Source organism: Sus scrofa, chromosome X (assembly GCF_000003025.6).
Source record: "Sus scrofa isolate TJ Tabasco breed Duroc chromosome X, Sscrofa11.1, whole genome shotgun sequence".
In the NCBI taxonomy this organism is placed as follows: domain Eukaryota; kingdom Metazoa; phylum Chordata; class Mammalia; order Artiodactyla; family Suidae; genus Sus; species Sus scrofa.
The window spans coordinates 11,891,010-11,916,389 of record NC_010461.5 but is presented as its reverse complement, the minus strand read 5'-3'; the positions used below and the strand labels follow the sequence as shown (position 1 = coordinate 11,916,389).

The 25,380-nt window shown below is 42.2% G+C and overlaps 1 protein-coding gene across 1 annotated transcript in view; it reads left to right on the top strand.

The window, feature by feature from the left end:
- The window catches only part of VEGFD (vascular endothelial growth factor D), a 40,670-nt gene extending 17,534 nt beyond the window's left edge, over nucleotides 1-23,136 (top strand). The window contains exons 2-7 of the mRNA XM_001928382.5: nucleotides 2,482-2,692; nucleotides 9,649-9,839; nucleotides 13,312-13,460; nucleotides 14,658-14,758; nucleotides 21,705-21,900; nucleotides 22,480-23,136. Coding sequence (XP_001928417.1) covers nucleotides 2,482-2,692; nucleotides 9,649-9,839; nucleotides 13,312-13,460; nucleotides 14,658-14,758; nucleotides 21,705-21,900; nucleotides 22,480-22,606 — 975 coding nt within the window. The 3' untranslated portion in view covers nucleotides 22,607-23,136. The remainder of the gene's footprint in view (nucleotides 1-2,481; nucleotides 2,693-9,648; nucleotides 9,840-13,311; nucleotides 13,461-14,657; nucleotides 14,759-21,704; nucleotides 21,901-22,479) is intronic.

Genomic DNA, 25,380 nt, shown 5'->3' with positions numbered 1-25,380 from the left:
AAGCAAATCCAACTAGCATCCATGAGGATGTGGGTTTGGTCCCTGGCCTTGCTCAGTGGGTCAGGGATCCGGCATTGCCATGAGCTGTGGTGTAGGTTGAAGACGCGGCTCAGTCCTATGTTGCTGTGGCTGTGGTGTAGGCCGGCAGCTGCAGCTCTGATTCAACCACTAGCCTGGGAACTTCCACATGCCGGGGTTGCAGACCTAAAAAGCAAAAAAAAAAAAAAAAAAAAAAAAGCAAAAAACAGGCAGGCAGCAGACTGAGTTAGGTCAAGGGGCCTTTAGTATGACAACCCTTGATCTAGAGAATTAACCATTGTTTGTATATTCCTCCAGATATTACATATATATATATATAAATTTGGTACATACGCTTAAACAGTGGTTACCTATATGTATGTATATATGATGTACATTACACACAAATAATTTTTAAGAGGTAGCATAGCTATCACACATGGCTAGGGCCACAGTTGCTTTTCTGAGCATCCACTTCTGGACAACTCCCAGTATCCATCATCATATCTTAAAAAAAAAAAAATCCCACTTCCAAATCGCTGATGATTGATGCAGATTTAACTAAAGTTTTTGAGGGGCAGCGGAGGAGGACGTCCAAGCTTCCTGCAAGTCCCAGGCTCAGCTTGTTTGACCCTACTGCCCCTCCCCCATAGCAGGCAGCTGACTTTCACCTCTCCCTCCACCTTCCTCTCCCAGCACCATCCTGCAGCCATACCGACCCTTCCCTCCCTCCCCTCCCTCACCCCAGCTCTAAAAAACCATCCTCAGTGCGCAGATGCAAACCACACAGCAAAACCTAAACCCAGTATCCGCAGGCCCAGCAGGAGAAAATCCAGGTCCCTAGCCATACCTTTTCATTTCTCCAGCATATTCCAGGGAGGAGCTCAATTCATTCTGTCCCAATATACACCTATATTGTTGGTTTTGATGATCACATAGTATTCATAGTATGCATATGTCATTATATAACCAAGCCCCTAATTTCGAAGAGTTTGGCTACATACTGAAAATCTTTTATGGCCAGGTATTTTTTTTCTCATAAATCCATGTGGCATATCAGCCAGTACAGTTTGTGCCACTGTGTGGAAAGCAAATTTTCAACATAAACTCTAGAAATGGGGCGTTCCCTGGGGGTCTAGTAGTTAGGATTTAGCACTTTCACCCCTGGGGCCCAAGTTCAATCTCTGGTCTGGGAGCTGAGATCCTACATCAAGCAGCTACATGCCCTGGCCAAAAAAAAAAAAAGGCAAATAGAAAAAAACAAAAAACAAAAAAACCTCTAGAAGTATATTTTCTCAGGAAAAAAAGTCATGTCTTTGAAACAGTAAACTGGCTTAAAAAGAAAAAGTTCAGAGGGTTGAAAGTCAGCAAGTTCAGGTTATCAGGGTTTTAAAATCTGTGTGACTGTAGGTAGGGTCCCCAAGACTTTGTGGGTCAGTGTCTCAAATAAATAACAGATGGAAACAATTGTCATTGGCTCCTGTCACAAAATAGTATGATTTAAACATCTATATTAATTTCCAGTGGCTGACATACTGAATTACCAGCAGAAATTGTTGCTGTGGGATAAGACAACAGAAGTTTATTTTCTCATAGTTCTGGAATCCACTTGTAAAATCAAAGTGTCAGCAGAGCCATCTGCCCACAAGCGGCTCTTGAAACAAATCATTCCTTTGTCTTCCACCTTCTGGTGGCTTCAGGTGACCCTGGCTTGTGGCTGCATTATTTTAGTCTCCATCTCCATCTTCACAAATCCTTCTCCTCTGTGTCTGTCTTCCCTTCTTCTATCTTTTATAAGGATGCTTGTCTTTGTATTTAAGACCCACTTAGGTAACCCAGGATGACCTCATCTCAAGATGTTAACTTCATGACAGCTGCAAAGATCCTTTTCCCAAAGAACGTTGTATTTACAGGTTCTGGGGGTTAGGATGTGGACGGATCATTTAAAAGTTCGCCATTCAGGAGTTCCCACTGTGGCACAGTGGGTTAAAAACCCAATTGCAGTGGCTTGGGTCGTTGCAGAAGTGCAGGCTTGATCCCTGGCCCGGCACCTGGGTTAAAGGATCTGGCATTGCTGCAGCTGTGGCATAGGTCACAGCTGTGGCTCAGATTCAGTCCCTGGCCGGGGCACCTCCATATGCCCTGGGTTCAGCCACTAAAAAAAAAAAAAAAAACACTGGATGTTATTTTTCCTGGGTACCCATGTCCATGTGAATCATCTAATTTCTTTTTAGCTCTACTTACGGTCGTAAGCATTAGCAATGCACATTATTAAGACAAACTAGAACTTAAGTAACTTGCTTTTTTAAATTAAAAAAATTTTAATATATATTGTATTACAATATAGTTGATTTGCAATGTTGTACTAATTTCCTTTGTACAGGAAAGTAGCTTACACACCTATATACATTCTCTTCTTTTGAGTAACTTGCTTTTAAACCAGGATTTCTGTTTGGCTTTAAGCGGGCATCGCGGTCGATGTTGGAACGATCTGAGCAGCAGATTAGGGCGGCTTCGGGTTTGGAGGAGCTGCTGCAGATCACACACTTCGAGGACTGGAAGCTGTGGAGATGCCGACTGAAGGTCAAAAGTCTGGCGAGTGCAGACTCTCGCTCAGCATCCCACCGCGCCACCAGGTTTGCGGCCACTTTCTATGACATAGAGACACTGAAAGGTAGGTGTGTATGTGTGGAGGCCAATCCTTGCCCTTTGTCCGTACCAAATGCACCAGCTTCTTCTAAAAGTTTGAGTAGGACGGGCACTCGTCAGGGAGAAGAAAAGGGGGTCGTTGATTTCATAGCTTTGGTGTTGCTGGAGCATCCTGGTTTCCTGTGTTTACGCCACAAAGAAATAAAATCAAAATGATTGATTTTGTCTTTTTAGGGCCAAACCCACGGCATATGGAGGTTCACAGTCTAGGGGTTGAATCAGAGCTACACCTGCCGGCCTATACCACAGCCACAGCAACGTGGGATAAGAGCCGCATCTGCGACCTACACCACAGCTCGGGGCAAAGCCGAATCCCTCATCCACTAAGCAAGGCCAGGGATCCAACCTGCATCCTCGTGAATTCTAATTGGATTCGTCTCTGCTGTACCACAGTGGGAGCTCCCAGATTGTTCTTAATAGAAAAAAAGTAATTGAGTTTACTTAAAAAATAAAACAGCCTGGGAGTCCTCTGGAGGTCTAGTGATTAAGGATCCAGCATTGTCGCTGCTGCGGCTTGGGTCTCTGCTGTGGTGCAAGTTCGATCCCTGGATCCCTGGCCCCAGGAACTTCCTCACCTCTCAGGCACCAATCAATTAATCGATCAATCAATCAGAATATTCATTAACAAGGAGTATTGTATGGCCATACATACATGGATAAAAACCCAAAGATTAGGTATAGCTTTTTTGTCTTCAAAATCTTGAGATTTTTTTTTTTTAAGTAAAAATGAAAAGTAGAAGTTAGAAGCAGAGTCGGAATAATGCATACTGGTATTACTAGGAGCGTAATGGAGGGGGAAATTCTTTGGACAAAAGAATCTCTACTCTGGATTTGAAAATACCATGATTTGAAATAAAAGGAATGACTATTCCCTAGTCGTTTGTTTTGGAAGTTCTTTATAAGATAAGCATTATCGATGTGTTCTATGCCATAATGAATGAAATGCTTACCAAATATGGTTGTGTGGCCTCCAGTTAGGCATTTAGCTTTTTTTTGTTTGGTTGATTGGGTTTTTTTTTTTTTTTTTTTTTTTTTGGCCACAGCACTTGGCTTGATGTGGGATCTCAGTTCATCTCAGTGGTGAAAGCGCTGATTCTTAACCACTAGACCACCAGGGAACTCTGCAGCATTTAGCTTTTTTGATTACATATCAAAACAGCATAAGAAGCTACCATTGTGTTGATGATCTAGCATTTTATATTTAATTAACATATGATTGCCTGGTATCGGATTATTTCTACTGCATAATTCAAATTGACTGCTGAGCCAAAATCATTCTTTTCGTTCTCTATAGTGGTATCTTCATTTTCTTCCTTTTTTTTTTTTTTTTTTTTGCTTTTTAGGGCCACACACGAGGCCTATGGAGGTTCCCAGGCTAGGGGTCCCATTGGAGCTACGGCCACCAGCCTGCACCACAGCCATGTGGGATCCAAGCTGAGTCTGCGACCTACATCACAGCTCACTGCAACGCCAGTTCCTTAACCCACTGAGTGAGGCCAGGGATCGAACCTGCAACTTCATGGTTCCTAGTTGGATACGTTTCCACTGTGCCACAGTGGGACCTCCCATTTTCCTCCGTTTGTAAAAGGGTGAAGTTGCTGCACAGGCTCTGTTGTCGCGGGGAAGGGTGTGTGGGCTAAATCCCTCGGCAGCACTGGGGCACGCATATGAAGGTGTTTGGTGTGCATGTGTCCAACTAAATGATTTGAGATGGTCGCAACCATGGCATAGAACACAGTTTAGCCAGAGGTTTGAAGCTCTAGTTGTTTCTATATGGTGAGTTAGCATGGCCTTCGTGGTAGTGAAGGAATCAGACCTCATCTGGCCTGTCTGAAGGTGTAAGGCAAGCCTGGACATACTCTGTGGACAAGGAGATATATTACCAGAAAACCAAGACAAGGTGATAAAAAAAGAAATCAATCAGTGATGTTGACATTGACATTTTCTAAGGAGGTAATCATAAAGTTTTAAAAATTATTTTTTTAAACGTAAATAGTATCAGAGTTCCCTGGTGGCCTAGCAGGTTAAGGATCTGGCATTGTCACTGCTGTGGTGCGAGTTCAGGGGGTCTGGGAACTTCCACAGGTTGCAGGTGCAACCAAACAATAACAGTAACAACAAAACCCATGAATAATGTGGAATTTGCCACCCTAATTACCTGGAAAAACGTTTAAAGCTATTTACTAAGTTAGAAGCAGCCAATAATCAAATTGGGGCGTTGTTGCCAAAACTCGGCTTCTGTCCGCCAGTGCCCAGTAGAAACGTGGAGACAGAGTTTTGGGTGAAGGAGGAAAAAGATAGCTTTATTGCTTTGCCAAGCAGAGGGGTCGCAGCAGGCGGATGCCCTAAAGACTGTGCCCCCCCCCCCATTGGGAGAGTTTGGGCGGTGGTTTTATAGTTAGGGAGGGGAAAATGGGGGCCCCAGATAAGGATCAGGGTAGAGGCAAGCTTGCACTGGCTTTCAAAGCTGGTGTTTAGTGGTCTGTCAGTCTTCTTTCCGGAATGAAGAATGCTTCATTAACATCTTCCATGTATTGGGGGTTTAGTTCTGCAGAAAGACTCAAAGATAGTGGTATCTATATTCCTTGAGGAGGAACCAGGACCCTGCCCCAAGGGGCTGCCCCATTATCTCTTGCCGGCTCCTCCCTGGTCTCTGCATCCCCTCCCTTCCCTGATTAGCAGCTGTTTGAACTCAGGGAAACTCAAAGAGGCCTCTTTCCTAAAAAGCAATGGGGAACCTAGGCTTTTGTGCCAAGGAGTCCCACAGGGACCTGCTTGGTGACAGTGCCATCCCAATTATAATTTGTTATCAACTCTCCCGCATGGATTTCATGGTAATTCCCTGAGACGGGGCAGTCCTGCTGGGCAGAAGGAAAGAAAGTAGAGTTAGGAAGCGTTTAATCAGTGGCCTGGGTCATTGTTCGCTACAGTGTTGCTTAAAATCTTACTGCTCCAGGAGTTCCTATCGTGGCGCAGTGGTTAACGAATCTGACTAGGAACCATGAGGTTGCGGGTTTGATCCCTGGACTTGCTCAGTGGGTTAAGGATCCAGCATTGGGTTAAGGATCCAGCATTGCTGTGACCTGTGGTGTAGGTTGCAGACGCGGCTCGGATCCCGCGTTGCTGTGGCAGTGGTGTAGTGGCTACAGCTCCGATTCGACCCCTAGCCTTGGGGACCTCCATATGCCGTGGGAGCGGCCCTAGAAAAAGACCAAAAAATAAATAAATAAATAAAAATCTTACTACTCCAATTTTTCAAACCTTAGTTTTATTAAAAAACAAAGGGAAAGCAACATTTAAGTAGAATTTTAAACAGGAAATGTTTTTCTGAGTTGATTACTTTTTTTTCAGGATTTATGATTAATATAGTGAACTCAGGAATACTCCTATTAACACCCACTTGGGTAATTTCTCTCTCATGTTTACAACCTTCAGGGTCTTTAAATAAATACTCATCATCAGATTTTTTTTCCAATTTTTTATAATCAGAGGTTGTAAGGAGTTTCTTAGGATGGAAGATTTTAATATGAAAAAAAAGTTTTGGTAAATTGTAAAATGTATGCAGGGCTTTTCAGCTGGCCAACCATCTTATATTTTGTGTTTTCAGTGATCAGTGAAGCTATATATGAAGAAATTTGAGATTTGCAGGGGGGAAGGAAGAAGACTGTGGAAAAGATGTTCTAAGGGAATAATTTAGACTAACATCAGCTCTGTAACAATAGTATTTTTTTTCATTTATAATGATTTTTATTTCTTCCACTGTAGTTGGTTTACAGTGCTTTGTAAATTTTCTGCTGTACAGCAAAGGGACCCAGTCACACATACATATATACATTCTTTTTCTCCCATTATCCTCCATCCTGCTCCATCATAACTGACTAGATAGAGTTCCCAGTGCTATACAGCGGGATCTCATTGCTCATCCATTCCACCTGCAATAGTGTGCATCTATGAACCCCAGATTCCCGGTCCATCCCACGCCCTCCCCCTCCCCCTTGGCAACAATGATATTTTATCTGTACACTTCAGAAAAATGTTCTGTCTTTTCTAGTGGAAATGTGTTTATATATACACAGGAATTCAGAATCTTGGCAGAAACCAATTACATATTTTTCAAGACGGGCGAAAAATGGAGAGGAGGTTATCTATTGTGGTTTAACACATTACCCCAAAACTTAGCTGCTTCAGACAGCAGTGTTGTTTGTTTGTTTGTTTGTTTTTATGGCCATACCTGAGGCATATGGAAGTTCCCGGGCTAGGGATTGAGCCCGAGCTTCAGCTGTGGCTTGTGCCACAGCTACATCAATGCCAGATCCTTTAACCCACTGCGCAGGGCCAGGGATTGAACCCGCAGCCTCCGCAGCCACCCAAGCCACTGCAGTCAGATTCTTAACCCACTGTGCCACAGCAGGAACTCCCATATAGTGGTTTTTTTTTTTTCTTTTTAGGGCCACCCCCATGGCATATGGAAGTTCCCAGGCTAGCGGTCGAATCAGAGCTACAGCTGTCAGCCTATACCACAGCCATGGCAACACCAGATCCATCCATAGCTTAACCCACAGCTCATGGCAACACCAGATCCTTTGACCTGCCGAACAAAGCCAGGGATTGAGCCTTCCTCCCCACGGATACTAGTTGGGTTCACTAATGCTGCGCCACAATGGGAACTCCCCCAGACAGCGCTTTTTATCTCACGGTCTCCTGGGTCAGAAATGCAGGTGTGACCTTAATTGATGTCCTTCTTTCAGAGTCTCTCCAGAGGCTGCAAAGTATCAGCTAGGGCTGAAGGCATCATCTCAAGGTTCAGTTGGGGCCAGATGTGCTTCCAAGTTTACTCACAGGTTGTCAGCAGGATTCAGTTCACAGGCTGTTGGACTGAGGGTCCCAGCTCCTCACTGGCAGTTGGATAGAGGCCACCCTCAGTTCCCTACCATGTGGGCCTTTCCAACGTGGCAGCTCGCAGCATCAAAGCTTGCAAGCCGAGGAGGCAAGAGAGGGTGCCAGCAACAGATGGAGACTGTTAGCAAGATGGAAATCACAGTCTCTCTTAACCTAGTCATGGAAGTCACATCCCATCACTCTTGCTGTATTCTCTTCCTAAGAATCAGGTCACTAGGTCGAGCCCACACAGAGAGGAGGGGATTACACAAGGGTGTGAACACCAGGAGGCAGCCAACACAGAGGGTCAGTTTAGAAGCAGCCAACCACCAAGGAATTTCACCACCCCTGCCCCACGTATAATCAAGTCTCCAATTCCATGGCAAACTAAGTCTTTGAAATGTTGTCTTTATCATAAAATTGAATCATTTCTCAAAAATATCCACAGAAAGGCTGTGCAACTGTTAAGTATCAAAGTATCAAGATCTAATTAAGGAGTTCCCGTCGTGGCTCAGTAGTTAACGAAGCCGACTGGAAACCAGGAGGTTTCGGGTTCGATCCCTGACCTTGCTCAGTGGGTTAAAGATCCGGCGTTGCTGTGAACTGTGGTGTAGGTCGCAAATGCAGCTCGGATCCTGCGTTGCTGTGGCTGTGGCGTAGGCCAGCGGCTACAGCTCCAATTTGACCCCTAGCCTGGGAATCTCCATATGCCGTGGGAGCGGTCCCAGAAGAGACACACACACAAAAAAAATCTAATTAAAACAATAAACTATGAGAGAAAAGCAAGTGCTATTTTAACAAGATTGCATATAATCTTGTTTTTATTCCCAGAGGCTTCTTTTTCTTGTTTCTCACAAGTTAGCTAGAATGGCCAGAATATTGCTCCTTTCATCAAAATGAACCCCTTCTTTCATCATTTTGTAGAAACATCGGTATCAGGCATTTGCAAATGAGAAAATTCTGACTCGAGGAAAGATTAGTTCCACTTAAATTTTCGTTTATGTATTTGCCAGGTTTGAATCCTACAGTAGGTACTTAAGGAACCAACAGAAACGGATTTCTTGATGGTGCTGAAACCTACCTGCAGCTGGCTTCAAGAAGAAATGCTATGTCAATTGCTTAGTAAATAGTGCTTACATGTTATTGCTTTACGTGCATCCATTTACTTCCTTATTAGGCAGCCTCTCTGCATGTACCTGATGTGGTTATTTTTAAAAATTTTGAGTGTAGTTGATTTAAAGTGTGTTAGTTTCAGGTGTACAGCAAAGAGATTCAGTTATACAGATACATATTCATAGTCCTATTCACATTATTTTCCCATACAGGTTACCACACAGTATTGAGTAGATTTCCCTGTGCTATACAGTAGGTCCTTTTACTTATCTATTTTATATAAAGTAGTGTGTATATGTCACTCCTGACCCACCGCCTAATGTATCCCTCCCCCCACTCCCACGTTTCCCCTTTGGAAACCATAAGTTTGATTGCAAAATCTTTGAGTCTGTTTCTGTTTTGTAAATAGGTTCATTTGTATCATTTTTTTATTAGACTCCACCGATAAGTCATATCATATGATATTTGTCTGGCTTATTATGGTAATCTCTAGGTCCTTCCGTGTTGCTACAAATGACAATATTTCATTCTGTTTATGGCTGAGTAATATTCCATTGTATGTATACACTACATCTTCTTTATCTCTTCACCTGCTGATAGACATTTAGGTGGCTTCCATGTCTTGGCTATTGTGAAATGAGCTGCAGTGAACCTTGAGGTGCATAGATCATCTCCAACCGATGTAGTTCTATACAGGACATGGTGATCATCACCAATGGAAAGTAAAATTCTAGTCTATGCAGGTATCATATCAATAGAAAAGAACACAGATTTGGGTCGGGATTGTTCTGAAGACAATATGTGGTTGAATGGCTGACCCCAATCCCCCATCTAGTGAGATAAACATGAGAAGGTGTTCCGTGTCGCCCTGGCCCACGTGGGCCTGTCAGGGCCGTTGGTTCTGCCGGCCCACTGAGCTCCTCTCTGCAGTTATAGATGAGGAATGGCAGAGGACGCAGTGCAGCCCTCGAGAGACGTGCGTGGAGGTGGCCAGCGAGGTGGGCAGGAGCACCGACACATTCTTCAAGCCTCCCTGCGTGAACGTGTTCCGGTGTGGCGGCTGCTGCAATGAAGAGAGTCTTGTGTGTGTGAACACCAGCACCTCCTATGTTTCCAAACAGGTATGAGGACATCAGCCCTGCCGCTGATCGCACTGACAGCTCCGGCTCAGCTTGTTGCCCAGCGCTGTCTCCATGCTTGATGTGCGTCATTGCCTTTAACCCATGAAACCAGCCAAAAGGGTAGCTGATCGTCTTCCCTGATAGATGGAGGCGCAGAGAGGGGACTTGTGGCAGAGCTGGGATTCAAAGCCGGGTCACTCCAGAGTCTGATCCCTTGTCAGTTACCGTCTCTCTGATGATATAAGGTCAAAAAATCACGTGGAAGTTTCTAGAACAGACATTAAAAGGACCAAAGACAACCGCTCTAACTCATGGACTCATTAGGTTCTGTGTTGTTCGAATGGAGTGATTGAAAAGAGTGTCATGAAGGGTGTGAGCAGAGTCCGGGCAGATGGGCTGGTGAAGTGCTCAGAGCTGGCCGGAAGGGGGAGCTGTTCCCACCCTTAGACTGAAGAGGCAAGAGGATGGAGCGGTTAGGGGAACCCAAGAAGGAGGTGGGGAAGAGGGCTGCTGGGCTGGCTGGAGGAGTGGCAGCCACTGCCAACCTTTAACCCGGCCGAGGAGAAGGAGTAAGGGGGTGGGCGAGGCAAGAGCGACTATAGATCTGGTCCATGAAGGTCAGGGTCGTGGGACACAGCCCTTTGGGGAGGGAAGGAGAGAGGATGGGATCTCAGGAGGGGCAATTGGAGACTATCTAGCATAAAAGACCTTTGAAAAACATCCTACAGTCCCCACGAGAGGAATAATGCTTCCCTCTCCATCTTATAAAACCCCTTTCGCTCAGTAGATAAGCTCTTCTCTCTATCGCTACCATACTGTTGTAAAATATTATAAATGCCACAGTGTAGAGCAGTGATAACAAACTTAGGAAAAGGCATTAAAAAGCTGTAAGTCAAACTACATTCCTTTTGGTTCTGTGTTGCAAATTTCTCATGCATGTTGATATATTCATTTAATTGTCTGTATTTGCCTACACAATCTAGTCTCATGATTATGCAAGGAAGTCTTACAATAAAATTACTTAGGCACTGGATATACCCACGTTAGGTAATTATCGTAATTGAATGGTAAGATGGAATGCTGCTATGTTTCGTACTAGGTTAACGTATCCTTAATTTCCCCCCACCTCTAGAAATTCCCTTAAACTGTAGTTTATTTTTCTAATTTTTGAAAGAGACTCTTGGAACTGTAAAAATTCTGACCTCTACCTTTTGGCAATCTGGGGGACAAAAAACGACATAAATATGACCACGCATCAACTGTCAATAGAAACAGAGCTTGCATAACGTAAGAGGCTTTAGTTCACGACCGTGTTATACCCTAGAGTATAGCTGAAAAATTTCGCAAGACGATGAAGTTCATGCAAAATAAACATTCTAAAAACACTGTCTTGGACTCATGGAAGTTCTATTACACATTGAAAGGTCAGGATAAACATAACTTAAATGGATTGTTTCCAATTACTAGATAATTGAGTACTTTATTTTGACTGCTGTACTCAACAAATGAGTAGTTTTTAAGAATGTGCTTAAGTGTAAGTGTGCAGCAGTTTTTCCTTCCAAATGGGCATATTTGAACATTTCAGTCATTTAAAAAAAGAAACTATCTCTCATCCCAAAGTTACGGACTGTTCAGTGAAATACCTCTTAGAAATTAAGCGAATCAATGAATACTCTGTGTAGTAGAAGGACTACATGGAATAGTGATCGAATGGACAGAACATTAAAATCAAGTTCACATTTATCCACCCATCAGGGAACCACTCTAGAAAGAAAGAAATTGATATTTTTCTAAATTTAACTAGCCAAGATACCATCTTCTTCTGGTCACAGCAATTTCATTCCCCAAAGTAGTAAAGCATATTATTAAGAATATTCTCTCTGGGAGTTCCCTTCTTGGCTCAGCAGTTAACAAACCCGATTAGGATCCTTGAGGACACAGGTTCAAATCCCTGGCCTTGCTCAGTGGGTTATGGATCTGGCGTTGCCTTGAGCTGTGGTGTAGGTCGAAGATGTGGCTCGAATCCTGAGTTGCTGTGGCTGTGACGTGGGCTGGCAGCTGTAGCTCCAATTCGACCCCTAGCCTGAGAACCTCCGTATGCCGTGGCTGCAGCCCTAAAAAACAAAAACAAACAAAATATTTCTGGCTCTAGAGTGGACTGATTGGGTTCAAATCCCCACTCTTCCAATCCATAGTTATATGCCTTAGGCAAGTTTGTTTGGTTTTTGTTTGTTTGTTTGTTTTTGCTTTTTAGGGCTGCACCTGCAGTGTATGGAGGTTCCCAGGCTAGGGGTTGAACTGGAGCTACAGCTGTGGGCCTACAGCACAACCACAGCCACAGCAACGCGAGATCCGAGCCACGTCTGCAACCTGCATCACCACAGCTCATGGCAACGCCGGATCCTTAACGCACTGAGCAAGACCAGGGATCGAACCCACGACCTCATGGTTCCTAGTCGGATTCCTTTTTGCTGAGTCATGACGGGAACTCCTGCCTTAGGCAAGTTATATAAACTTTCTGTACATCTGTTTCTTCACCTATAGAGGTAGGGGGGCAGGTAATTTAAAAACACCCTATAATGTTGTTGTAAGGGTAAATGAAGTAATATAAAAAGATTGACATATGGAACCATAGAAAGATATTCACGTTACCCATAATCATTGGTTTGGGCATGATGATCTTGTATCAGTCAGCTATTGCTCTGTAATGCTGCCTAGTAACAGCCTGATACATTGTGGCTTCAGACAGCAAGGATTTATCCACATTCATGTAGCAGATTCAGTTCGTTTAGAGTGGGCTCAGTTGGGCTTGACACAAGCTGCAGGTCGAGTCCAGGTCTGGTGCTGTGTCTCTCACCCCCTAGACCAGCAGACCTCCCAGAGTACGATCTTTCCATGGCTACAGCAAACACATGAGAAAACAAGCCCCAGAAGGCACGCACAGTTCACGTGTGTGCTTGTGGCATGCCTGCTAATGTCCTGTCGACCAAAGCATCACACGGCCAAGGCCAAGGTCAAAAGATAGGAAACTCTATCCCTTCAATGGAGATGGTATGCGAATGGGTAAGTAAATAGCTTTGAACAATCATCTGTCCACCAGGGTCTCAAAGAAACTTCATAGCTATAATTTCATTTAATCCTTACAACTTACACTCAGACTTAAAGCAGGAGCAGGGACCACCTTTACAAGCTTACACTTTGCAAAGGACAATTTTACAAGGCTGCTAGGGACACCAAGAAGTTAAGAGATCTGACCAAATTTAAATACTCGATAAACTTGACTGAGACTCTGGTCCTCTGACTGTTAGCCCAGCCTTCTTTCCATCATGCCAGCCCCAATCCTTATTAATTCTCTTCTTAATGGACAACTTTGCTAAAGTCACTACTGTAAGGGACAAGGGCAAATGTATACACTGTAGAAATTTAAAATATATGTATATGCATGACAGTTCTCTCTCTCTCTCTGCTATAGCTCTTTGAGATATCAGTGCCTTTGACATCTGTACCTGAATTAGTGCCTGTTAAAGTTGCCAACCATACAGGTTGTAAGTGCTTGCCAACAGCTCCTCATCATCCCTACTCGATTATCAGAAGATCCATCCAGATCCCAGAAGAAGATGGGTGAGCCTTTTCTATACTTCATCATGCTTGTTCTTGCCTTCGCTAAAGCTGTGTGTGGAGAAGACTTCATTAGTCACGGAGTCATCACTCTCTCTTCCAGCGTTTCATCTTTTAGCTTCTAACCCAGATCGAAGGGTAATAACTGTTTGGCAAATATATGTTTTATTAGGTGTGACAGGTGTATTGCAATAGGGCCAAAAAAACCCCAAAAAACTCAGCACTTATGAACTCAGCATGTCAACTCGTGGGCACCTTCCTTCTTAATACACATAGCCCAATGCAGTTGTTAAACTCCAGTCTCAAATTTGGCATATGGTCCCTCATTCCAGAACAAGCATTAGGTAAAACTCATTTCAGGCTGTTTGTATATTAAAGTCCCCAAATTTGGGGAAGGCAGAGGGGAATGGTTGCTGGAGTCACTGGGGAGTGGCAGAGCTATCAGCATCTGATTTGGGCATTTTTTTAACCCCTCCTCCTATGATTACCAAATGGGAGGTCTTACTTTAAATGAAAATGACTTAAAATTAATTTGACTCGGAGTTTTTCTTTTGAGCATTTTGTAGTTCTTTATGAGACAAATCATGACGCCCTGAAGTGTTCGGAAATCAACAGTGAGAACCGTTTATGGGGGGGTTAATATAGAGAAACAAATAAAGGGCGAAGTGCAATCACTAAATAAAAATAGAAAGTAAGATCTTGCAAGATCTTAGATCTTGCAAAAGGAAAGGAGGAAACGCCCTTTGTTAATAGTGAGTGAAAGAGTGAGCTGGTGGTTTTACGTTAGTCAAACAGAAAAGAAAGCTCATGTCAAAGGAACATTTATCCTCAGCCTGCCTCTGCTGTCCTAGCCAACGTTCTTATCTCCATCTTAAAGAAGATAATGCTTAGGAGCTGTGTTAGAACACTGTTTCCTTTTGGTAAATAAGCTCTTTTGACAGCTAATTTGCATAGCTTTAACACCAGTCCTCTTAAAGAGATTATCACTTTCCAAAATTGCAGTTTTAAGTTTCCAAAGGTTTCCACTGAGACTATTTGTAATTACAGAATTACAGTCTAATAACATGCAATTCATAAGTATGAATTAAGCTCCTTAACTGTTCTCCACTCAGAAATGTATTCATCATTTAAAAAAAGTGTTCCAAAGGTATCATTACCCTTGAAAGCTTTAAAATCTGATTTATTGTTTTCTTTTCCTAGATGTTCTCATTCCAAGAAACTCTGTCCTATTGACATGCTCTGGGATAGCAACAAATGTAAATGTGTTTTACAGGAGGAGAATCCCCTTGCTGGAATGGAAGGTAATGATGGCAGTAGTGAAATCATAATGATAATAAAAAAATAACAGCAAATATGGCAGAAATGAACCTATCCACAAAATAGAAACAGACTCACAGACATAGAGAGCAAACTTGTGGTTGCCAAGGGAGAGGGAGGAGGGAGTGGGATGGGCGGGGAGTTTGGGGTTAGTAGCTGCAAACTATTACATTTAGGATGGATAAGCAATGAGGTCCTACTGTATAGCGCAGGGGAGTATATCCAGTCTCTTGGGATAGAACATGATGGAAGATAATATGAGGAAAAGAATATATATGTGTAGGAACGGGTCACTATGCTATACAGCAGAAATTGACTCAACACTGTAAATAAACTATACCCTGATAAAAATAAATGTAAAAAAATAACAGCATTAGCAACTAATATTCATTGACCAAGAAATCTTGTAAGCCTTTTACATCTATCAGTTCACTTAATCCTCCCGATAATCCTATGATGTATGATTAGTATCCCCTCCCCCTTTTTTTACAAGTACAAAATGGACACACTAAGATGTCTAGCAGTTTTCACAAGGTTGCACAGCTAAGAGTGATAGAAGCAGTGAGATTCCAGAGCCCTTGGTGCTATAATTATATAGCAAGTCAAGACCAGTGCGTCATTCTACTCAATCGCTTTTAAAAATTTTATTGGAGTATAGTTGACTTCCATTGTTGTATTAGTTGCAAGTGTACAGCAAAATGAATCAGTTATATATATACATATATCCATTCCTTTTTTTTATTACACAGTATTGAGTAAATTTCCCTGTGCTATACAGCAGGTCCTTGTTACTTATCTATTTTGTATATAGTAGTGTGTATATGTCAATCCCAAACTCTTAATTTATCTGTTCTCCCAATGTTTCCCCTTTGGTAACCATAAGTTTTGAAATCTTTGAGTCTGTTTCTGTTTTGCGAGTAAATTCTTTTGTATCATTTTTATTGTATTCCATGTTTGTGATCTTCTATGATGTTTGTCTTTCTCTGTCTGACTTACTTTACTTATTATGATAATCTCTACGTCCCTCCATGTTGCTCCAAATGGCATTATTTCATTCTTTTTTTGTGACTGGGTAGTATTCCACTGTATATATGCACCACATCTTCTTTATCCATTCTTGTTCATGGACATTTAGATTGCTTCCATGTCTTGGCTCTTGTAAATACTGCTACAATGAACACTGGGTGCATGTGTCTTTTCGAATTGTGATTTTCTCCAGATATGAGCCCAGGATTGGGATTGCTGGATTACATGGTAGTTCTGTATTTAGTTGTTTTAAGGAAGCTTCCTACTGTTTTCCATTGTGGTTGCATCAATTTACATTCCCACCAGCAGTGTAGAAGGGGTCCCTTTTCTTTGCACCTTCTCCAGTATTTATTATTTGTAGACTTTTTTTTTTTGGTCTTTTTAGGGCCACACCCATGGTATATGGCAATTCCTAGGCTAGGGGTCGAATTGGAGCTACAGCTGCCAGCTTGCACCACAGCCACAGCAATGTGGGATCCATGCTGTGTCTGCAACCTATACCACAGCTCATGGCAATGCCAGATCCCCAACCCACTGAGCTAAGCCAGAGATTGAACCCACTTCCTCATGGATACTAGTCGGATTCATTTCCATTGCACCCAAATGGGAACTCCAGTAGACTTTTTGGTGATGTTCATTCTGACTGGTATCAGGTAACACCTCATTGTAGTTTTGATCTGTTTTTCTCTAATAATTAGTGATGTTGAGCATCTTTTCATGTGCTTTTTGGCTATCTCTTTGGAGAAATGTCTGTTTAGATCTTCTGACCATTTTTTGATTGGATTTTTTAAAATATAAAGCTATATGAGATATTTGTATATTTTAGAGATTAATCCCTTGTCAGTAGCTTCATTTGCAAAGATTTTCTCCCATTCTGTGGGTTGTCTTTTTTTATGGTTTCCTTTGCTGTGTAAAAGCTTTAAGTTTAATTCAGTCCCATTTGTTTATTTTTGTTTTTATTTTCATTACTCTAAGAGGTGGATCCAAAAGTATTGCTGTGATTTATGTCAAAAAAGCATTCTGCCTGTGTTTTCCTCAAAGAGTTTTATAGTATCTGGCCTTATGTTTAGTTCTTTAATCCATTTTGAATTTATATTTTTGTGTACGGTATAAGAGAATGTTCTAGTTCATTCTTTTACATATAGCTGTCCAGTTTTTCCAGTAGTACTTATTGAAGATATGATCTTTTCTCCATTTTACATTCTTGCCTCCTTTGTCATAGATTAATTGACCATAGGTCCTTGTGTTTATTTCTGGGCTTTCTATCCTGTCTCACTGATCTATATTTCCGTTTTTGCACCAGTACCATACAGTTTTGATGACTATAACTTTGTAGTATACTCTGAAGTCAGGGAGCCTGATTCCTCCAGCTCCACTTTTCTTTCTCAAGATTGCTTTGCTATGTGTAGTCTTTTTTGTTTACATGTGAATGTAAAAAATTCTGTTCTAGTTCTATGTAGAATGCCATTGGTAATTTGATAGGGATTGCACTGAACCTGTTAGATAGCCTTGGGTAGCATGGTCATTTTGACAATATTGATTCTTACAATCCAGGTCTGCTCTTTGATCTTAAAGGAAAGCCCAAAGGCATTAGAACATCCCAAAGCACTGATTTTGACAGGTACAACCTTTAATGAAAGCCATTTCAGAATTTAACACAAGCCAACCACATTTTACTAATTTATTTGTAGAGAAGTCTCACAAGAACATAAGGTAATTTTGGACTTGGTTTCTTTTCACAGTGTTATGTGAAAACATGCCAATAATTTGATCAAATGGTGAATAAGAGAAAACTTATGAAACTAGGGCAAAGTAAAAAGAAAACACAGATGTTGGGCTAAGGGGACGTTGGGAACCAGATAAACTAGGCTTTTGTCACTGCACAGAAGTCGTAATGCTCTGATGTTTTGGTCATGAACATCTGGCTGAAAATTGAACACACTTTTTATTTACTCCCAAGAGAACTTGACGATTCCACTGAAAAGATAGCAAGGACTCAGGCAATTTGAACCTTGCTTGTTTGCAACTATGGTCAACAAGCAGGGCTAGTGAGGATTAAACTCAAAGGAATCTGTCCTAGAAACTGTAATTAACAACCTATTTCCTGTGTTTCTGCCTCTCAAGTTCTAAGTGTTTCCACTAACACTCAACCCAGGGTTTGAAGGAATCTTAAAGTTCATGTAGTTAAATGCCCATTCAGTTCTTAAATGTCACATACATCCTTCCCACCAAGCCTTCAGCCATCTTCTGCTAGAAAATATATCAGTCATGGGGAAATGCCAAACCCACTGAGGTGGCTCAGTTGCACTGGGCACATTCTTGTTGCTAGTAAACTATATTGAACCCCAATATATGTCTTCCTTCCTCCTTCCCCCCCCCCAGTACTGTCCAGCTACAGTGAGAGTCACATATGTAACTTACATTTTATAGTATTCACCTTAAAAAGGTCAAGAGAAACAGATGAAATTAATTTTAATGTATTTTACTTAATCCAAAATATAAAAACTGTGAAAGCAGTATAAAATTTATCAGTGATCTAGCCTTCATTCTTTGTGCTAAGTCTTTGAAATACAGTGTATATTTTACACTTACAGTATATCTCAATTCAGATTTGCCATTTTGTGCTCAACGTGGCCTGGAGCTTCCATGTTGGACAGCCTAGCTCTAGAGCATCAACTCATTCATTCAGGTTTAGCCTGTAGAGCCATGTAAAACCAATCTAGTTCTTTCTCCATGCGACCCATTTTGAAAGTGTGTTAGAGAGTGATTGTGGAAGGCTGTGTACATAGAGAGCTTAGAGGCTGTTCTAGTCAAGGTTTCATTGGTACACAGCTCCTGGGAGAGGTTTGTGCTCCAGAGGTTTGCATGAAGGAGTACATTAAAAAGTGAGAGGGAAGCAGGACTGGGCAGAAGGAGAAGTTGAACTGTGTTGCAGGTGCTGAGAGGTACTAGCCAAGCCTATGGAGCTGAAGTAGGGACAGCCCTTGGACTGGTCACTGGATATGGGCTGCCTGTGGGAGGAGATCTAACCTTGGGTGAGGCAGCTTCCTCCTGCTGAAGATAATTCCTGGGGAGGGACTTAACCAGTGCACAAGTGTGTTGAGGGTAGGAAAAGTAGTGAAGAAAGAGAAGAGTGCTCTGAGCCAGGGAAAAATGAGCACTCAGGGCCGGAAGTGAGAGACTATAGCATGTCAGGGCCCTGGGTGATGGTCAGCATGGTGGGGACATAAAGGAAGGGGGCTGGGTGGATGTGAGAGAGGAAGCAGAGCAGTTCACAGGGACCTTGTGAACCTTGTCCCAGAGCTTGGATGTGATACTAAACACAACTTAACTGGTTCAAGCAGAGAGAGACGGCACCAATTAGAACTTTCACAAAATCAACCCAGCGACAGTGTACAAGAAGATAGGTTGGCCTGGAGCAGGCAAGGAGGAAGGGGACTTTTAGGGAAGTTGTGGCAATGATGGAAATAAGAGGTATGGAATAGTCTGGATCACAATCACTTCTAATTTTCATGTCCCACAATTCAGTTAATGAGGGCCAAGTTCATAGTCACTTCTCCAGTGGCCCCATCAAACTGATGACATATACTGAACTTACTGTTCACTGAGCAACCCCTGCCAACATATCGCTATTAAGCCAACTGCCCTTTCTGCAATGACTTCCCTGAATGGGCACATGTGGGTTAGTGAATCCAAGTCCAATTTAGTTTCATCTTGTTAAGTTCAGATCATTGCTCTAAACTGTTAAAAAAAAAAAACAAAAAACAAAAAAAGAAAAAATATTGAGGAATCCTGACTCCGCATTTTAAATTCCTCAAGATACCTACAAAATCAAGAGTTCACTTGTAAAAATGCCATGAGTTTATTGATAAAAATGATAAGTAGAACAAAGGCTGAGGATCTAACATGTTGATATACAATACTTCCGGTATCACCCTTAGCTAGCTCCTTCTTCCCTCAGCCCTCCTACATCCATTCTCTGTTACTTTTAACTTGTCTATAAGGATTGAGGTCAACCTTTGCCAACTACCTTGCTGAAGTGCAGCGAGCACTTGGTAGACTGTTTCCCCAAGAATGGACTCGGGCTGGCCTGGAGTGTTCCAAGCGAATATCTACTGCCACCTAGTGATCCATGTAAATCTTTTAAGAGCTTCTATCTAGTCTCAACTTGCCCCAAAGTGACATCTGCTTCGCTGGCACATGGCTTACAAAGCTTACCTTTTTCCTCTTCACACAATTCAGAATGGATTGTCCCCACATCTAGCCTTCCAGGACCCATGCTACCTGATCCCTCGAAGATCATCAACCACAGAGCTGTTAAGACAGATTTGATGACATGAGATTGCCATGTTGATGTATCATCAATCGCCAGACATTGGCAAGACCATATGATTTAACCCAATGTCTTGGAATACTGGATGGGATTCTTCAGAGTCTCCATATATTGGCCTGCTTCAGGACCCTTTTATGACAGCAAATAAACTCAACAAATGTTTTTTAAGTGCCTATTTTATGCCAGAACGATGAGACCTAATCCCTATAACCTTCAGGATTTTTTAATTAATGGAGGAAACACAAACAGACAAATGTAAACAGTGCAAGAAAGTATAGGATGGAAATATGCACAGGGTAAGAGCACTTAACTGACTTGAAATGGAGAAATCTCTCAGGGGGAAAGACAAGACCAAAGGCATGGGTTTGAGAGACCTTGACATATCATAGGAACAAAAAGTATTATAATTTGTATGGATGAGCATAGGATACATGAGAGAGAGAGAGAGAGAGAGACAGAAGAAGAGTCTGGGAGGTTAATAGGGTCCAGTTCATGGAGGATCTCTTATGTCCTGGTGAGAAATTGGCTTTTATTGTGAAAGAGAGGAGAACATTGTAAGATAATCAGAGCCATAGAATGGCATGATTAGATTTACATTTGATATTGTGGAGAACAGATTGAAAGGGTAAAACTTGTGGTGGTGAAGTGAGTGACAGCCCGTACTGAGTGAATTGAGGCAGAACTAGGTGAACGTGGTCATTAGATTCAATATGGCAGATGAGTCAAGAGTGATGGCACCATTCACTAAATGAGGCAAAGTGGGAGAGAAGCAGGTTTGAGGAAGAAACTAAAATGCTTAACTTTCCTCCAGGCCTTTCAAGAACGCTAAGGTGACATTGTCAGGTTCTTCCAAAGTTTCCCTTTCTTCTGTTTTTTTTTTTTTTTTTTTTTGAAATAGATTTCAATTTTATGGTCAGAACTGAATATGGAGTAGTAGTTATCCAATAACCATTTTGTACATTTTCTAGAAGTATCTTTCAGCTAATTGTGTCAGAAACCTCTCAGATCCTCCTCTCTCAGCTGATCATATCTTCCAATAGATATCTGTGTACTCAAAGTTCATTGTCACTGTTGTATCTTTTATATTTGTGTTGTGGTCTGTGGTGAGGGAATACATCACTGTTACTACCCATAGTCTGAAAGATCTGAGGTATATTTCTATAAGACTAGTGTTTCTGTTCTTCTCTCCTTTTAATCTTCATCTAGAAAAACTGGAAAGGACTAGACTTATAATCCTTAGCCTCTATTTTATGACTAATACTTGGTTGTGAAAGTTTGCTTTTTTGGAACAAGTCACCAACCTGGAAATCTCTAAAAAAATCTTATCAAAAATATTCAGCTTATACCATTTTTATCACAAACTTAAGACAGCACATGAATCCTGTGTTAGTATTATGAAATCAAAGGTGAAGCTCCTTCACTCTGTAAAAATATTAGGGGTGGAAATCTACAAGAAAGGAGATTAGGTGAATCCAAGTTACTTTAGAATGATGTAAAGTATATAACCAGCTTTGGTGGTCATGTTCTCTCTGGAATAGCTGTTCAACCAATGCTTTTATCTTTCGGTGTAGATCATGCTCATCTCCAGGAACTGGCTCTCTGTGGGCCGCACATGAAGTTTGATGAAGATCGTTGCGAGTGTGTCTGTAAAATGCCATGTCCCAGAGATTTCATCCAGCACCCAGAAAACTGCAGCTGCATTGAATGCAGAGAGACTGTGGAGAGCTGCTGTCAGAAGCACAAGATATTTCACCCAGACACCTGCAGGTGGATGGCTTTGGCACTTTCACCTTAAGTTAACCCATTGACATTTAGTGTAAAAGCCATTTAGATTCAGTGAGACTCCTTATTAAGACAGTTTTGTTTTCAGTGCCAGGCCCTCTTTTTGAAAGTAAAACAGAGGTTTGGCAACTAAGAAATAGGTATATAGAATGAAGACTAATTGTGAAATCAAGGAAATCCTGCCTGCTACTGTTGGCTTATGGATCTTAAGCAAACACTAAAATTAATGAAATTTAAGTCATTATTATTTCAGATCAGCAAACTCTTTGGCTCAATCTCTCTCTCAATATATATCCACATATGTTTACTTTTTTATTTGAGGAAGGAGATGTCACTGGATTTATATAGCAAGAAATTTGCTGATGACTAGAGCACTTAGAAGTTGGCAGTTGTGCTTTAGTAGATTTTGAAACGATGTGGGCTAACCGTTCATGGTTTTATATTGACATTTTAAATGCATATCTGGAAAATGTCCTTTGAAAAGGTAATCAAATTTGAACAGAATTTTTCCTTTGAATTTAGTTCTTGTATCTGAATTCTCCTGTTTATTCTCTTCTGTAACAGCTGTGAAGACAGATGCCCCTTTCACACCAGAACCTGTACGAACGGAAAACCAGCATGCCCAAAGCACTGCCGCTTTCCAAAGGAGAAAAGGGCCACCCATGGGCGCCACGATCAAGAAAATCCTTGATTCAGCCTTGATCTCCATTTCCCCAACCCTGTCATTTTAAACAGCATGCTGTTTTGCCAAGTTGCTGTCACTGTTCCAGGTGTTAGAAAAAAAATCCATTTTACATAGTCCCCTGGTGAATCCAGACTGACCTTCCATTAAACACCAGCTGAGGGTTCCCCAGCTCGCTGACAGATGTCTTGTAACTAATGATGCCCTGTGCACCAAGGAATGGAGAAGGAATCTGCGTTACCCACCCCTCCCCCACTTTTTTTTGGTGAATGAAAAAGTCGGATCCTCACGGAATGACAGGTGTCATGTGATTCATTATTCAGAGCAGATGAGGTAATTTGCATAGTCGCCGAGTCCTTGGCTAATCACAACTCTCTTGTGAGTTATTCTGATTCTTTCTTATGCAGATTTTGATTTGTACGATCAGCACTGATTATCTGATTACTGTCCAGCTTGTAGTTTTGAGTTTACCAAACTACTGTCTGTTGTTTCATATTTAAGCATATTTAAAAGAAAATAAACACATTATTCAAGCCAGAGAATTTTGTATTACTTAATATGCTACTGCTTTAAATTTTACATTAACGAAAAACAAATGTTTAAAAGGGAGAAAGGAAGTCAGAAGTGGGAGGTGTGAGAGAGACAGGAGCAAAATAAAACTAGACACCCATTTTGGGAAACTGAAGGAATAGCTCTCAGAAGGTTTAGGATTCTAAACGAGGTTGTGTGTGACTCAAGAGTCAGCTGGACTTCAGTCTTTCCTTTGAGATTCAGTTTACCTTGATTTGGTGCCCAACTGAACTTGATTTGGCCCTCGTCCCAGGGTGGAAAAGAGCTCCCTGGTACCCCTGCCATCTTTGCGGGTGTATGTCTTCTGGCCACCTCCAGCTCCACGTTTCTGCGCTTACTCAGTTGTCATTCTCATTCACGTCTCAGTTCTGGGGGTCATGTGATCTTCTTTTTGTCCAACAGCTACCCAGGAAGGGAGCACAAGCCTTCTTTCTTTGCTTTTCCCCCCAAACTTTTACTGAAAAGTTTGGTATAATGGAGGGGATTTAGCAGAACTAAGTTATTCAGCAAATAACTTAAAAATTGTTGCCTTCCCCAGCATCTTGCATAGATAGATGATAGATAGATATACAGTCTATTGCAGCATTTATCACACTTTTGTAAATACTTGTATTCCTTATATGTGGAAACACATATAAGGAACGGACTTGTGGTTGCCAGTGGGGGAGGAAGGAGGGAGCGGGATGGACTGGGAGTTTGGAGTTGGTAGATGTAAGCTATTATATTTAGAATGAATAAGCAATGAGGTCCTGCTGTACAGCGCAAGGAACTCTATCCCATCTCTTGGGATAGACCACGATGGAAGATACTATAAGGAAGGAAATATATATATATATGACTGGGTCACTTTGCTGTGCAAAAGAAATTGGCACAACATGGTAAATCAACTCTACTTTAAGAAAAAAAATTTGTGTTCGTTGTTATCTCCCCACTACACTGTGACCGCCTTATGACTGGAAACTGATCCAACTTGTGTAACCTAAGTTTCTCAGGCCAGACCATGTAGAGTGGGATAAGAAGAAGAAGAAAGATGATGGCAAACAAATACAGCAAAAAATAGTTTTGTTTCTCCCAAATCTGCAGGGAAGAACTGTTGGATCCTGGCCTGAACGCCTGGCCTTCTTCTCCCAGGGTTCCTAAGCACTTCCTGAATTCTCCCCTCCTTTGCTGAAGCTCTCTGTGGCCTGTGACTCTGGGCCCTCTGCTCCCTTCCTGGCCTTAGTTCTCAGACCCTGCCTTGGGGACACAGCTGATCTTGAGCTGGCCTGGGACCAGTCCCCACAGCTGGGCCATCACCGTCATCTCTTCAGTTACCGGCCTTGGCCCCATCCCTTCTCTGCTATCACTCTTCCTCTCGTCCTCCCTTTATGACCTTGATGTCAGGGGCCTTCTTCCTTCTCATTTTACTATTTGCTTCTCAGGCTTCTGAAAGGGCTCATGGGTAACTTAGTTTCTTAAATGTATTCAGTTTCTTGCTTCTTTCTCCCTTCATAACGTTTGTTTCTACCGCTCTCTCCTCCTCAGTAGTATTTGGTTAGGTTCCCTTGGGAGCGGGGGCAGCAGATGCTCCAAGGGACACTGCACCATTCAAGGCATCACTTGGCTCATCGTGACTGGTAAAAAGAGAGGCTGAATGCAGGACAAGGAGAAAAGACCTGAGCTGAAGGACAGGCTCTGCTACTTATTTGCATTATGAGGCCCAGCAACCCCTCGGCGCCTCAGCTCGCCTCTCCTGCTAAACGCGTGAGTGATAATCCCATCTCCCTGTATCTCAGAGTTGCTAATTTCACGCCATAAATGAAAACAGTTTGAAAAAAAAAATACCATGTGCTTGACACATTAAAGGGATTATCCCTCAAAGAGAAGCATGACTGTGAGCAAAATTCTTGGCTCATACTGGATTTCTGGATCTGCCCTAAAACCAACTCAAACCACATTTTGGTTAGTGGCTTTGGCTTCCTGATTGCCATTTAGATGGAGCTACTCTAGGGAATTCTGGACAAAACTATACGAGATCTGGCTTTCCACTTCTACAATCCCTCCCCCTGCTTCTTCGCTTACCCTCAATAACCACCAAGAGATTTGCACTTGGATCCCTGAGGCTGGGTCTGGGCTGGGCTGGGGCTGGTCCTCAGGGTGGAGGTGGGGGAACTGGCTGATAGCCTTTTTAGAGTTCACTGGTCCTGGTACAGGAATATTTGTCATACTAATAG